The following is a 16,846-nucleotide window of genomic DNA, read 5'->3' as shown; positions in this document are numbered from 1 at the left end:
ATTTTCCATAACACCGGCATGCCTTTCCACTGGCAGGGCTGACTCAGGACTTTCACCAAAAACTCTGTAATAAAACTATTATTTTCCTTTATCTTTAGTCCCTACTGCTTTGTCTTTAGTCCCTGTTCATTTGTCTTAGTCCCTCCTTTTTTTAGTCCCCCCATTTTTCTTTAGCCCTTTTTTCTTTTTTCTTTAGTCCCTGTTCATTCTGTGGGGCATTTACCCACCACCCCCACAGCTCCCCAGAGTTTTCTTGAGTGCGAGCAGCAGGAAATATCAGATAGAAGGATTTATAGCGGAGAATCTTGTGGAGATAAACAGATAGAAAATAAAGGATAGCCTTGAGAGGGCCTGGAACCTATTCCAACAGGCCCCGACTGTCTCTGGCCCAGGGTATTTATAGAGACACCAAGGGGTGGAGCAAAAGACCTCCTCCCCCAGCACAGCCAAGTGCAGACCATCTCAGACACCTGCACTCAGGCCCGTGGTCCTGATCATTCTCTATTCAGACCTGCTGGGTAAAGCCACGAGGAACCCAAGAACGGGCTCCCACAATATACCCATATGCCATTTCACTCTGTTTCCTGGGATAGATGATTTGTCCCTTTTCTTCAGTTTTCTCATTTGTCCAGTGTTCTTAAGATTCCTTAGCCTTCATTCTCCTAAAAGAAAAAAACAAAAACCTTTCCCAAAGACTAATTTTGGGGAGGTTCCCTTTTGGCAAGTTATTATCTGATTAAATGAAAAGACATGCGTTATTGGTATAAGTTAGTTTAAATTGGATGTTCATGCTGGTTGATGAACTATCACCTCCTTGAATTAAGGGGTCTCTTTTGTTAAAATCAACCCTTAATCAATTTTGATGGTATTCATAGCTTATCTTTTCCTGTAGAAAGAAAAGCAAAACCTCGTCCCCAGTGTAACACATATCCTGGTTTCCATTCTGAGGTCAGCACATCCTTAAAGTATATAGGTTGATTTAATTCTGTAGTTTTTTTTATTATCCAATGTCTCTCTGCAGCTGTTGTTCCTTTCTCATTGGCATTGAGAAAATTCAAAGTTAATAGAACATTGTGCAGTCTATTTCTGGGGTTTTTTGTTACCCCTTTCTGTTTATTTAGCATATCCTTTAGAGTTCTGTTTGATCTTTCTATGGCCATAACTTCTAGCAAATGAGTGATTACAGAATCAGCTTTTTCAGAACTCAAAGCAGTTGCCCATTGAAATCCTGAATAAGTATCGATGGTGTGGTGTACATATTTCAGTTTTCCAAATTCTGCAAAGTGAAACACGTCCATCTGCCAGATTTCATTCCTCTGAGTACCCTTTGGGTTACATCCTGCTGGTAATGGCGTTTGATTGTAGAAGGAACAAGTAGGACATTTCTTTACTATTTCTTTGGCTTGTTGGTAGGTTATGGAAAAATTCTTTTTTAAACCTTTACTATTGACATGATTTTTTTATGAAATTCTGAGGCCTCCAGCACATTTCCTATCAATAATTTATCAATCTCATCATTGCCTTGTGCTAGAGGGCCTGGCAGACCAGTATGGGATCGAATGTGAGTTATATATAAAAGATGATTCCTTTCCCTGATTGTATCTTGTAATTGAATAAATAGTGAAGTTAATTCTGAAGCATCAGGGATAAATTCTGCAGTCTCAATATGTAACACCACTCTTTCAGCATACTGAGAGTCAGTTACTATGTTGAGAGGTTCTGAAAAATCCAATAATACCAACAGAATAGCATACAATTCTGATTTTTGAACTGAGTTATACAGACTTTGAACCACTTTACTTAAATTTTCTGATTTGTAACCTGCCTTTCCTTGTTTGTTGGCACCTGTATAAAATGTATGAACTCCAGATATGGATTTTTCCTATACAATTTGAGACAAGATCCAATCAGCTCTCTTTATAAGATCAATTCTGTCACTTTTGGGATATTTGCTGTTAATTTCTCCCAAAAAATTACTGCAAGCTCTTTGCCAAGGTTCACTTTCTGTCCATAATTTTTCAATGTCCTCTGCTGGGTCTATTCCAGCTAATTGACAAAGTCTCAATTTTCCTCTCCAAATCAAGTCAGAGATTTTTTTCCATGTAAGTTTTTAATTTTTATTTGGTTTATTTGGTAAAAATATCCATTCCAATATAATATCTTCCCTCTGCATTAATATTCCTGTAGGAGAATGCCTAGAAGGTAAAATAACCAAAATGCAATCTAGCATGGATCAATATGATCCACCTGCCCTTCATGTACTTTCTTTTCTATCAAGGCCAATTCTTTGTCAGCTCCAGGTGATATTTCTCTTGGACTATTCAAGTCCTTGTCACCCTCTAAGGTTTTGAACAAATTATTCAGTTCATAATTTTTTACCCCAACAATAGTTTGTAGATGAGAAATGTCTCCAAATAGTCTTTGAAAGTCATTCAGTGTCTGTAGTCTATCTCTCCGAATTTGCACCTTTTGGGGTCTAATTTTTTGTAGCTCTATTTTATATCCTAAATAATTAATAGAATCTCCTCTTTGTATCTTTTCAGGAGCAATTTGTAATCCCCAGCAAGGCAAAATTTTCATTACTTCTTCAAACATTCTTTCTAAAGTATCTGCATTTGAGTCAGCTAGTAAAATATCATCCATATAATGATAAATTATAGATCTAGGAAATTTTTTACATATCACTTTCAATGGTTGTTGTACAAAATATTGGCACAGAGTTGGGCTATTCACCATTCCCTGTGGGAGGACCCTCCATTGAAATCTTTTAACCAGCTGAGAATTATTGTAAGTAGGCACTGTGAAGGCAAATCTTTCTCTTTTTTTGTAAGGGTATTAAAAAGAAACAGTCTTTTAAATCAATAACTATGAGAGGCCATCCTTTTGGTAACAGAGTAGGTAAAGGAGTTCCAGATTGTAGAGAGCCCATTGACTGAATTATTTTGTTAATTGCTCTAAGGTCTGTTACCATTCTCCATTTACCAGATTTCTTTTTAATAACAAATACAGGAAAATTCAAAGGGCTGGTTGATTCTTCAATATGCTGAGCATTTAACTGTTCTTCTACCAGCTCTTCTAAAGCCTGGAGTTTCTCTGTTGTTAAGGGTCATTGCTGGACCCATACAGGCTTGTCTATTAACCATTTTAAATGTAGAGCTGTTGGTGTCTTTGGGAGATCATCAGTTGTTGTGACCTGTTCTTGTATAATATGGATGGCTGGTGACCACTCATTAGAATAATATCTTCTAATATTTCTCTCAGAAACATGTGCTAGTTTATGATTTGTTTCTGAGATTCGAGGGATGTTAACCTGAGTATTCCATTGTTGCAACAAGTGTCAACCCCACAGGTTCATAGCTATGTTAGCCACATATGGTTTCTATTTACTTCTCTGTCCTTCTGGACCTATACATTCAAGTCATCTTGCACTCTGTTTCACCTGAGATTGTAGCTAGTGTTTTCCTGCCTTGCTCACAGTCAGGACAAATCTTTGTCACCAGCCAGTCCCACAGCCGCTCAGACCCAACCAAGTAAACACAGAGACTTACATTGCTTACAAACTGTATGGCTGTGGCAGGCTTCTTGCTAACTGTTCTTATAGCTTAAATTAATTCATTTCCATAAATCTATACCTTGCCACTTGGCATGTGGCTTGTGGCTTACCGGCATCTTCACATGTGTTTTGTCATGGTGGCGGCTGGCATTGTCTCTCCCACCTTCTTGTTCTCTCAATTCTCCTTTCTGTTAGTCTCGCTTATACTTCTGAAATGTGATTTTATTTGTATCTTAATAAACAAAGTTGCTTGGAGGTCAGAGCTAATAGCAAGCCATAGCAGAGCTGGGTGTTCATGGTGCACGCCTCTAATGCCAGCACTTGGTAGAAGAGCTAGGTAGATCTCTGTGTGGTCAAGGATACAGCCAGAATTGGAGACACATGCCTTTAATCTCAATACCATAGAAGACCTGGAGGGCTGTACATACAGGCAGTGACGAGGCAGTCATGTGTTTGGGTTTACAACCAATGAGAAGGCAGAACAGAAAGACTATATAAAGACAAACACACGGGAAGTAGGTGTCTTTTGGAGAGGTCTCTTGACTTAAGAGGCTAGCTGCAGGGTAAGGCTCTTAGTCTGATCTCTTGGCTTTCTTCTTTGCATTGGTTCTGTGTTTCTTATTTAATAAGACAGTTGGTTACATCTATATGAGATAATGTCCCAATTCCTAACAGTTGAACGTTTACCTCCTGAAGAGGCCAAGTTGGATGCCAAAATTCTGGTGCAATTATGGTAACATCCACACCTGTGTCTACCAGACCAGACAACAAAACACCATTTATTTTTATTGTTAATTTTGGTCTTTGTTCATTAATAGAAGTTTGCCAAAAAATTTTCTTTATGTTTTCTCCTGAATTTTCTATTCTCTCTGTTTCATCATCCTGACCAGCATGATTCATTCCAATAGGCATTTGGTTATTTAATTGCTCTGAGTAGGGGTTTCCTCTATGACTACAGGAAAGGTTTGAACTGGATTTGCTATGGGGGCCTGCATGAAGCCCCTCTGGGAGTTTCCTGAAGACTGAGGCAAAGGATTACCCTGTCTGTCCTTTGTTGATCTACATTGGTTGGTCCAGTGTTTTCCCTTACCACACCTTCTGCATACTCCAGAAGGAAGGGACATTCTGTTGCCATTGTTCCTTGAAGAAACATTGTTTCTAGGAATGACCTGTTTACAGTCCCTTTTCAAATGTCCTTGCTTTCCACATCCAAAACATCTAACATCCCTCAAACCTTTTGAAATTGCTTCTCCTACCCACATATCATCATGCTCATCAGCCTCAACATTAACCGTGTCTCTTCTTCCAAAGGTGCAGATCTTGCCTTTAATGGCCTGATTATTCTTTTGCATGCTGCATTAGCATTCTCAAAGGCCAAAGATTCAATTATTATCTGACTGGTTTCTGAATCTGGGACCATTCTCTTTACTGCTGAAGCCAGTCTTTGTAAAAAAATCTGTGAAAGATTCTTTTGGGCCTTGTATAATCTTTGTAAATGACTCAGTTTTTTTTCCTGGTTCCTCAACTCTGTCCCATGAATTCAAGGCTGCTGTTCGACATAAAATTAGGGTTTGGACATCATATAAACATTGTGTTTGTACTGAAGTATATTGGCCTTCTCCAATAAGCTGATCATGGCAGACTTGCATTCCTTTATCCCTCCATTGTTTTTCTATGTTTTTAGCTTCATCCTTGAACCAAGTTAGCCACTGGAGCCTTTGACTGGGTTCCTGAAAAGCTTGTGCCAGCTCCCACCAGTCCTGTGGTACAATCCTATTATATGTTGACCAAGAGTTTAACATTTGCTTTGCATATGGGGAATGCATGCCATAAGATACTATTGCCTCCTTAAACCTTCATAAATCTTTATTGGAGCCCAAATCTTTTGTGTAGTCATTTGATTAGGCCACTGCTGTATGGTTACCAGATAAATTAAGGGTGACTGTGTGAAAACAGGCTTTCTTTCTATAACCGTATGATCTAATCTTGAAACAACTTCACTGTTAATTTCTTCTGTCTGAATTTGAATTTCTCTATGATTCATTTTTACAGGTTTAACAAGTTTTTTTTTTTAAACTGTTATCCTGGCACTTAAATTGACTATCTTTTTAAATAGTAAAATGAGGATAAGCATAGTAATAAAGTGCATAATTCTATCAACATTAATCTTCTCATATAGTTGTTCCATTGTCAGACTGCCTAAAATTTCAAACAAAGCCCAATTTTCTTCCAATGTACACATAAAACCCATTTTTTTTAATGTGGAAAAATTTTCTCTTTTAAATAGTTTCCTTTAAAATATCTGATATGTTAAGTGATGTACCAAGTCTGTGTAGAACTGTAGAAATCTGAGGGAATTTCAAAACAGCCACCTAGTGTCCGAGGTGTGAGTCCAGAGAAAAAGAGAGAGAGAGAGAGAAAGCAAGAAAGCATAGCCAGAAGTTCTGGCTAAAGCTTAAATCCAGCCACGTGTTCCCTCTTGAGCCAAGTCAAGCCTTGGCTCTGACTTCCTTAAGCTCCGACCATGTGCATTGGCTTTACAGGCAGGGGCCCTGTTCAGCAGGACAGGCCTGAATTGTTTGTAGCACCAGCTACAAGTACTGCTTGGGGCTACGGTCAGTCTGGCCTGAGGCCAAGCCAACCTGGGCCTGGGCTAGGGAGCCGGCCACCCAAGCCAAGTGGTTTTTAATGGATTCTTGTCACGTTGGGTGCCAAATGTAGATGTAACTAACCACCTTATTAAATAAGAAACACAGAACCAATGCAAAGAAGAAAGCCAAGAGATCAGACTAAGAGCCTTACCTGCCTGCTGCAGCTAGCCTCTTAAGCCAAGAGACCTCTCCGAAAGAGACCTACTTCCTGCCTGTTTGTCTTTATATAGACTTTCTGTTCTGCCTTCTCATTGGTTGTAAAACCAAACACATGACTGCCTCATCACTGTCTGTTGGCTGTATCCTTGAACACACAGAGATCTACCTAGCTCTGCCTACCAAATGCTGGGATTAAAGGAATGCACCACCACCACCCAGCTTTTGCTATGGCTCTAATAGCTCTGACCCCTGGGCAACTTTATTTATTAACATACAATTAAAATCACATTTCAGTACAAATAAAATACCACCATAGTAACATAGTAACAGTCAGAATATAGACCAATACCAAGACAAAGAGCACTCATTTATCTCTTGGCTGTGTACAGATCTGAAAATGAATCACTGGACTCTTGGCTTGTGGTTGCCACCAGTTTAGCCTCTCCAGAGAAACCAGGGGAACCCAGTCTCCTGACTCTTCAGGGGAGCCCTGGGATATCTTCTAGTGCCCCAACCCACAATCTGCCATTGCATCCACCATAGATCTTATGTGGGCTTCACAGACAGAGTTCTTATTGCCACAGATGGACGGATACCAAAAAACTTGCTGGGAAAATCCAATGTTACCTGATAATAGGCATTGTAAGACTCAATGGAGGGTGGTGGTGGTGGTATTGGAAATCTTGGTGGAACCTCCAAATCTTGTACTCAGAGTCCCCCAAAGACCACCAAGAGACCGAATTCAATGCAAAAGCAGAGTCTTTGTATTATGAGTTAACTGGGTAGAAATGGGGCAGGGTTTTTAAAGCAAGGGGAGCTTGGGATATACAGAATACATAGGAACAGACTCAGGATTGATTTATGTGAGTGGCAATTGTGTTAGTAATTTTTAATTGGCTAGGGTTAGTTGGGGGTTACAGTTATCCATTTTTGGGCAGGCTTGGGCAAGTCCCAGGCTTTGTCCTTGAGCTACCATGGAGGCTGGTAGCTAGCATGTAGCTGGTAGGTAGTCAGTACATGGCCTAGCATGTACTGACTGTAGTGGCTGACTCAGTGTCCCAGGCTCTGTCCTTTACTCATGCATGTAGTTCTAAGTTGGTGAGGGGTCCCACACAGTAAACAATTGGCTGAACCTTGAGCAGTCAGAGTACATGCAGAAAGGGAGCTACTGCAAGGACTATGTCTTTTGTTCATGGCCCTTCCAGAAACTGCTTGCTCAGTTCTCAGAAAATTAAATTTGAGGCCTGATCTCTGAGAGAAGACTGAGCAGCCTTTTATGACATCTGCTTGGTCCTTTCAGTGTTAAATAAATTAAATTAATTAAACTCTATAGTTTCTAACCATGGAAATTTATTTTATATATACATTTTTATTTGCATTGTGAAAAATATCATGCATAGGGCCTAGGGTCATGGCTTAATTTGTAAAGTGTCTGCTGTGTAATTATGAGGACCTGAGTTTGGATACCCAGAATCCAAGTAAAAAGTCAGAGATGGTGTCATGTTTCTGTAACTCCAGCACTAAGGGGCCAGAGGTAGGTGGATCCCTGAAACTCATTAGCCAGTCAACCTAGCTAAATTCACAAGCTTCAGGTTCAGTCAAACAGTCTATTTAAAAAATTAAAGGTATAAAATGATCTAAAGAAAGTACCCTACATCAACTTCTACATAGGAAAACCCAGAGCATGAACAGATTATTATGAGATGTGAGGGACAGAGACAGACTACACAGCACTATTATCCCTAGATGAATAAAGTTCCACAAAGAACTGCAATCATGGTCCTACAACAATTGTGTTTCTCCCTCAGTCCCTGATTTTCCCAGGGGGTGAAGTACAACCAGCTGAATATCATTCCCACTTCATTAAAAAGGCAAGCCCTTCAGTTAAGATGAAATTCACTGAAGTCCTCTGCAACACCCTGAACAGTAGAAGAGCTACTAAGAAAAAAATTAAACCCTACACTTTGAGCTGTACCAGGTGAGTATAAATCATGGGGCTTCATGAGATAGTAGGGGAGCAGATTTACACAAATCTAATTTCCTTTGAAGTGCTCACATTAATTATTTCAGATCAAAACAGATTAATTAATGCTTTTACCCAGAGAAATATCAATTGCTTGTGCTAGAGTCTTTCAAGACACCCCCCCATATGTTGCCAGGATATGTCTGGAAGTCACATTGGCAGAGTTCAAAATCTTTGCTTTTAATCATGATGTCTGATCCAGTCCTCTCTGGGAATGACTGCTCAGCCAGTAAGTTTCAAAACCCAATTATAGTCACTCAAAATTTGAATATGACCACAGAGCTAATTTAATCATATTTAAAATGAAAAATCTTCAAACACACTTAACTACAAAAATTATATTAAAAATGTTAACTCAATACTCATCTTGCATACAGAATAGTAAAAACAGCTGAGAACAATTGCAGATAATTGAGGCATCTTGTCTATGGATTAGAGGTGAATAGTTTTAAGCTTTTTAATCTGTCCTTAAAAATATGCTATGGCAATGATAGCAGTACCAGGCTGAATGAATTTGGGATCTAAATAGGACTGAGCATAATATCCAAATTACTGAGGAGTGTCTGTTGTATCAACATGGAATTTGATCAACTATTATGAGCATAAAACAATAACCCTTTCTTTGAGGTAGGGGTTTTTTACACAAACATAAAGCCCTAACTCTTTATTTAACAAAGAAAACTGGAGTTAATCACAGAACATTTCTAAAGGTAGAAAAAAATCAGTTGTGTTGTTACTAAAAATAAATCGCCTCCAATTTTATTTCATTCACACTATTTTGACTCCTTATTGTTATTTATTTATTTATTTATTTATTTATTTATTTACTTACTTATATTTGTTTTTTGGCAGCACTAAGAATTAAGCCCAGGTTCCTCAACATATTAGTCAAGTATTCTACTATGAGCTACAACTCTACAATTTCCATACCTTTAGTTTTTTTAAAATGTGTATTATGTTGTATAATATCTTAAAAAGATCAGCCTCTAAAGGAAACATTAAAAACACAGATCCTTTAAGCAAATTATTTGTGGCTTTTCCAAAACATAACAAAATACTTGTCTTAAATTCCCCAAGCAATATTTCCCCAAACAAATGAGAAGGCAATGAAGATATACTGCAGCTTCTTGATAATTTGCAGGTTTGTAAAGAGGTCTTGATTAATTCCACTTTCTGGCCAAATCCATTCATAGTACTATGTATCTCCTGCTCATGCTGCTTGTTTGGCACCAATAGCCAAAACTTTTTTCTTCCTATCTCATTATTTAATTTTTTTCTGCTTCAGGAAATATCTTTGAGAAATGCCAACTTGATACAATATTGGATAAGAGATATAAATTGCCTTGATGGACTCTGTTTTAAAATGCAAAAGCGAATTCCCAACTTTCACACGTATGCCATCCTTGAGATCTGGGACTCATGAAGATTTTTGCCACAGTACCTAGAACTGCTGTTAACCCATCTCTTCCACACAACTGAGAAGGCTTGAGCAGTGTGTGGTGATATTTTATTTGTATGTTAATAAATAAACTTGCCTGGAGATCAGTGGGGAAAAGACCAGCCATTTTAAGTAAACAAGAAGTCAGGCAGCACATGTACTTAATCCCTTAGCAGCCATGATCTCTGTGTGTTCAAGGCCACACTAGGAAATAGAGCCAAGCATGGTGACACATGCCTTTAATCCCAGTAGCAACCATAGAAGCCTGGAGGTCTGTACAGACAGACAGAAAGTGACAGAACTGTGTAGAAAGAGGAAGTGGGGGAGCTGGGCTAAGGTAGCCAATGAGAGGGCAGAAGAACAAGGCAATAAAGGGGTAGACAGGAAGTAACTAGCATTTGGAAGCTGTAGAGTTGGTGAGGTAAGGTTGGCTAGTGGCTTTCCCTATTTCCCTGATCTAAGGCTTTCACCCCTATATTTGGCTCAGTGTTTTTTATTTAATAAGACCATTTAGAAATTTGTCTACAGTAGTGGAACAAAAATCAGCCAAGATAGTCAGCAACATCTTATTATTTTTTGAATAAGAGGTATATGGTTATACTGATAGTTCTTATTTTTAATTAAAATGATCTTTCATTGCCTATGTAAATATTTCTTGCATGTACTTCTGCCTCACATACTAAAGCTCTCATATACCCAGCAATACTTTTTCAATCAGACAGACTGTGTTCTTAAATGTATGTTCAATTTACAGTCTGTTTTCTGGGCCTACATTGGCTCTGAGGTGATTGCACCCTTAGCTGCTGAAAATGAAGAGCCATTGGAAGTAGGAGATCTCAAAGTGCAGGGGCAAGGCTTCTTATCACGAACAGTAATGAGCTAAGGCAGTAGGATTCCTCTTAAGACAGCTGTTTGTCATTGTACTTTCTTTTGTACCTGTCCACTGAATGAAACCCAGTTTTCCTGTTTGCTTTTTTTGTATGTGGACAGCACTGAATTCTGTGGTCATGGTAGTCACTGAGGTTTTCTCTCTTTTGCTTATAGTCCCACTGAGAGGAACACTTTCTTTCCTTGCCACACCTACAGTGCTCCATGTTGGCTGTCTGATTTATTACAAATCTATAATCCAGTATCCCCAGGATTCATCTGTTCTCTGAGTCTCTACTATTGTATTCTAAGCATTCTCATGGCACATCAGTCTCAAGATGGTATAGAAAACTTCTAGCACTTTAATCTTCCCACCAATTTGTAGTTTTTATTTGCTCTAACATTTATACAAATGTTTGATAATCATACATTTTTGAGATGAGATCCCTTGTTTTCTGAGTCAAAAAAATATTTTCTAACCTAGAATTTACTAGTTGATTTTTTCATTAAAATCATTTAGCTTATTTAATAAACATCTAGAATTTCCATTTCCTATTTATTTTGATTATTGTAGTCTGATTGAAACTTGTCCATTGAACATAAATCATTATTTTTGCACTGTCATTATTTTACTTGAATAGATACTTATTTAGAATGAGGCTACTTAAAAATTTTCAATGTTAATTTGTACTTTTCATTCATTAGTTTAGATAGTATATATGCATTATTTCTGTTGTTTTCATTTTCAAGAATTAGCACTAATTCTTTATAATTTTCTTATAATCTTTTATAATTTAATGTAGTCTTTTTTAATGCACATTTAGAATTCATTTTGGGTAATTGAAACTTGACATTTCTTGTTTTGTAATATAAAAATCTGGAACAATAAAATTACATGTGATAATGCTTTTGGTTAGAGAGATTAGACAAAAGTCCCTCTGTTTACTTCCATTATAATTTAGTTCAAATTATCTATGACTGTCCTTGAAAATGTCAGTCATCTCCGAATTACTTAGATCAAAATGCTTATTTTTCTATTATCTTAGAATTGTCATATAGTTATACTGATTCTTAATTTAATTAAAATATGATTGTATCATTTAAGTTTTTAAAGTAGTTTTTCTTGTGGTTTACTAATTTGTCCATAGTCATTAGCAATCCACATAAACATCAAAAGAAATCAATGTGTGTGGTGGTCTATATGTATAACTTGTAAAGCTTGTTTATAATATTTAAGCTTTCTAATACATTTACTTATATTTTCTATTTATTCCATCAACCATTGATAAAAAGTATATATTTCCTAATTACATTTATAGTTGTAATTCTGAATCCAGATGTGTCTGTTTTGTTCAAATTTTGCTTCAACATTGAATTTGTTACTATAAACTTCAGATGTTTATGAATCTACCACTTACAATTGTGAATTATTTTCTTTTTTCTCTTGTTTGATAATATTTATGATATGTTATTATGGCTATATCAGCTTTCTGCTTACCCATCCATTTATATTATCTGTTTTAACACCTAATTAGGTCTTATTTTATAAAGTTTGATCATTTTAATCTTTTTTTTAGAGTGTTCAGTTATTTATTTATTCATTCATTTTGGATTTAAATGTTTTATACAATGTATAATTGTATATAATTTGAGTATATATTATTTTGTAATATATGTATTCAGTATGGAATTATTAAATAAGACTAATCAACATACCCATAAAAATCAAAATATATACTTGTTCCACCTGTTCAACTGTAGTTTTGTATACTTGGACCAACATCTTACATTTCTTTCAAATTTGAATCATAAGTAAATATTGTTCTTATCACTACTTTAGCAATTGTATTATAGTCTTCATATTACTAAAGATGTGCAATATTCTTTCTGATGTATACAGATTTTTTAACTTAGTGCAAAGTACTTTAAATTCATATGTATGGAGAGACAATTTACACATACACATAAACACACACACACCATAATGACCTTAAATCAGTATGATATAGAGACATCTACATTCACAAGTATACTATATCACTATATATAATAGTTAAGATATTATCAAAGTAATTGTTCATCAAAGGACAAATAGATGTCTACAATGTGTTGTATACACAGTGGGATGCTATGCAGTACATTTATTTTGATGTAAGTATTTATATGTTTGAATTTAGATCTACAGTTCTTTATTTTGTTTCCTGTTTGACCAATGTGTCCTTTAATAGCCCTTATTTTATCTTTCTTTTATAGAAATTAAACATTCATATTTCATTTTAACTGTAAAATTTCCTTACCAGCTTTAATTTAATCTGATGATTTCATGATTTGCAATATGACTCTAACATATCACAGACTACATTCAATGGGTATGTCATTTTACAAAATATAAAACATTATAGTACTATTGATTAACATTTTAAAATTATGATCACATTCCAATTTCTTAGATATTAGTTTTAATAATTTTTCTTATAACAAAATTAAGTTTTCATATTTGCCACAATATGTAGCATTCCTGTTGCCTTCATTTTTACATATAACCCTTAATATTCTACTTTTAGTCTTTTTTATGTTTGAAGAATGTGATTTCTAATATTGGGGAAAATTTGTGTATTTGTTATTTTTCTCATTGCTATGATAAAACACCCTGACAAAATCAACTTAAGGGTAAAAATGTGTCCTTTGGTTCATAGTTCAAGGTTAAAGTCCATCATTAAAGGAAGTGATAGTAGCAGGAGCTTGAGGAAGCAACTATTCACATTTCATTTGCAGGCAGGAAGGAGAGGATAATGAATGTTGATATTCTGCTAGCTTTCTTTTTATACAATTGGAGCCTATTCTCATCAAATGATGCTGACCACATTTAGGGTGAGTCTTCCCATTTCAATTGGCCGAATGTAGAAAACTCCTCGCAGGCATGCCACAGAGGCTCATGGGTGATTTTAGATCCTGTTGACAATCAATATTAACTATCATAGCTCCTCATAGATATTCTTAACTTTTGTTCATCTGAAGAAATATTAAGATAACCTTAACATTAAGGCAATAGTTGATGCATGTAGATTCTAGGTGAAGAATTTTCTTTGTTGAGAAACTATATACATCATCCCATTGGCCATTGCTTTGTTGTCATTATTTCCCATGATAACTAACAGGGTGCTTACAAGTAACAAACTCAATTTTTATGGCTAATTTATTTATTTATACACTCTATCTGGATATTACTGCCTTTGTATGGATACCTTTCCATTTTTAATTGAAGTTTTTAAATTTCGTTAATCTATAAATTTTCATTTTTACCAAATTAAAAAAAATTATAAACATTATTTGTTGAAAATTGTGTTAGCATATCTAACATGTTGGGATAACAATTATATGTTCTTCTTTTTTGTTTAGAAAGTGAGTTTCATTATGATACATTTCTAGATATATATCATTTTCTTTGTTCATGTTCACCCTATTATCCTCTCATGTACCTCCCTTTCCACTCCTGTTATTGTCCCATATTTAGCTTGCAAAAAGAATCTTTTCCTCTGCTCACTTACATTTTCTTATCTGTACTACAACACAGTAGAGAAAAATAAAGAGTGACTGCATTTTTCACATGCCCTTTTATCTCATAAAGCATTTTACTGGGAAGTAAATCAGATTTCAAAGCATGATAATATCAGACTTTGTTATGTTAAAAATCCTACTACTTTAAATATTTTATCAAAGTCAAGGTAATCCTTTGCCTATGCACTGATTAGAATATATATTGGCCCACGGAGATCCACAAAGATACCCCCGCAAAAGACTGCTGGCAATGGTCGAGAGACGGCAGGAACTGACCTACTCTGGTGATGGGATGGCCAGACACCCTGTTAGTTGTGCCATAAACCCCATCCAAGGTCTGAGGAATCTGGATGCAGACATCCACGGCTGGGCCCCTGGTGGAGCACTGGGAGTCTAATTAGTGAGAAAGAAGAGGGTTTATATGAACGAGAATTGTTGAAGCCAAGGTTGGATAAAGCACAGGGACAAATAACCAAATGAATGGAAGCACAGGATCTATGAACCAAAGGCTGAGGGGCCCCCAACTGGATCAGGCCCCCTGAATGGGTGAGACACTCATTTGGCTTAATCTGTTTGGGAGGCAGCTGTGCGTTGGTGCCGGGTCCTCGGCTCCTTGCATGAGTTGGCTGTTTGAATCCTGGGACCTATGCAGGGACGCTTGGCTCGGTCTGGGAGGGGGGGACTGGACCTGGCTGGACTGAGTCTACCAGGTCGATCCTGGTCCTCAGGGGAAACCTTGATCTGGAGGAGGTGGGAATGGGGGGTGGGCTGGGGGGAGGGGGAGGGGGCGAGAGTGGGAGAACAGGGGAATCTGTGGCTATTATGTTGAACTGAATGGTGTTGTAAAATAAAAAAAAAGAATATATTTACTATATAAAGTTCATGATATCATTTGATAAAATAAGGTAAACTGTTCTTAATACCTTTTTTTAAAAACTTACTGTTATGTAATTAACTTTCCAGTTTGCAAGATGTCATTCACCTTATTATATAGCATCACAAAACATCATTGAGAATGGAATTTAAAAAAATCAACAATTACTTAAATAAAAAAAAAACTCATAAAATTAGAAGAGGGAGATATAAGTAAATGAAGCAATAATGATTTCCCTTTTATTTCCACAGACAAGAGTCACAGTGACTGAGATGCTAATCAACATGACAGATTACATGGAATTCTTGCTCATGGGATACCCAGATGACCAGGTGCTACAGACATTGTGTGCCGTACTTTTCTTCTTAATTTACCTGGTAGCACTAATGGGAAACTTCCTCATTATTACCCTCACCACTATAGATCAGCATCTCCAGTCCCCTATGTATTTCTTTCTGAAGAATTTGTCCCTGATTGATATCTGTTATATTTCTGTCACTGTTCCCAAATCTATCATGAACTCTGTGACTAACACACATTCTATCACCTTCCTGGGATGTGTTTTACAGGTTTTCTGTGTTATATTTTTGGCAGGCACAGAATTTGCCCTGCTTTTGGTGATGTCCTATGACCGCTATGCTGCCATTTGCTTCCCTCTACACTATGAGGCCATCATGAATAGAGGTGCCTGTGTTCAGATGGTGTTGGCAGCATGGCTCAGTGGGTGTATCTATGGGTCCCTCCATGCCACAGGAACATTCTCTGTCCGTTTCTGTGGTCCAAATGTTGTGCTTCAGTTCTTCTGTGATATTCCATCACTTCTCAGACTTGCTTGTTTTGGAGACCAAATTCTAGAATATGTGTTTATCATTGCTAGCTGTTGTTTTGCTTTCATATGCTTTATATTGATGGTTATTTCCTATGTTCACATTTTCATTATCATCCTAAGAATTCCTTCTATACAAGGAAGGTTTAAAATTTTCTCCACCTGCATACCACATCTTACTGTAGTGACCTTATTTCTCTCTTCTGGATTTGTTGCATATTTGGGCTCAACAGCAAAATCTCCATCATCACTGAACCTCTTTATGTCAGTGTTCTATTCTTTATTACCTCCCGGCTTGAATCCTGTGATTTATAGTTTGAGAAATTCAGATGTAAAAATGGCCCTATGCAACCTTTTAGGTAAGAAAATGACCACTAGTCTCTAAATTTTGATGCAAACTATGTAAAATTATCTCTTAATTCAAATCTGTATTAAAATTATTTGGTATGTGTTATATTATCTTGCTCTTAAAAGAGATTCATTTTGTATGTGGAACTGAACATTAGAGGCATTTTTAAAATTATAAATTCAGCGGAAATTTTCAATTATTATGTCTATATCAATAGATTACAAGTTTAGAATTTTTTTTTCATTTTATAGCCGTGTATTTACCAACACCAGTCTCATTAAATTTTGTGCAGTTTTTGGTAATGCATCCAAATATAGATATTTTATGATACTTTTTTTAGTCATTTTTGTAATTTTATCCTTGCAGCAATTAAAATAAAACTTAATTCCTAAGTGGAGAAATCCTAACATAATTTTTCTCTTTATATTTTTAAACAGGAAATATATTTAACTCATTTAGAGATTAATTAGTTAGAAATAATTTAGATTATTATCTTGGAAATACAATATTTGTACCTATATTTATGAGAATCATGTCTGGAGTATGTT

General features: G+C 36.3%; 1 protein-coding gene across 1 annotated transcript; it reads left to right on the top strand.

Moving 5' to 3' along the window:
• Positions 1–15,350: 15,350 nt before the first annotated feature.
• On the top strand, positions 15,351–16,334 carry LOC114688694 (olfactory receptor 14A16-like). Its single transcript, XM_028863231.2, has one exon. The coding sequence runs from the start codon at positions 15,351–15,353 to the stop codon at positions 16,332–16,334; it is 984 nt and encodes a 327-aa protein (XP_028719064.2).
• Positions 16,335–16,846: the final 512 nt, after the last annotated feature.

The sequence above is a fragment of the Peromyscus leucopus genome, chromosome 5, assembly GCF_004664715.2.
Source record: "Peromyscus leucopus breed LL Stock chromosome 5, UCI_PerLeu_2.1, whole genome shotgun sequence".
NCBI classification, from domain to species: domain Eukaryota; kingdom Metazoa; phylum Chordata; class Mammalia; order Rodentia; family Cricetidae; genus Peromyscus; species Peromyscus leucopus.
Note: the sequence above shows the minus strand (reverse complement) of the source record. Positions and strands in the feature narration are given on the sequence as shown.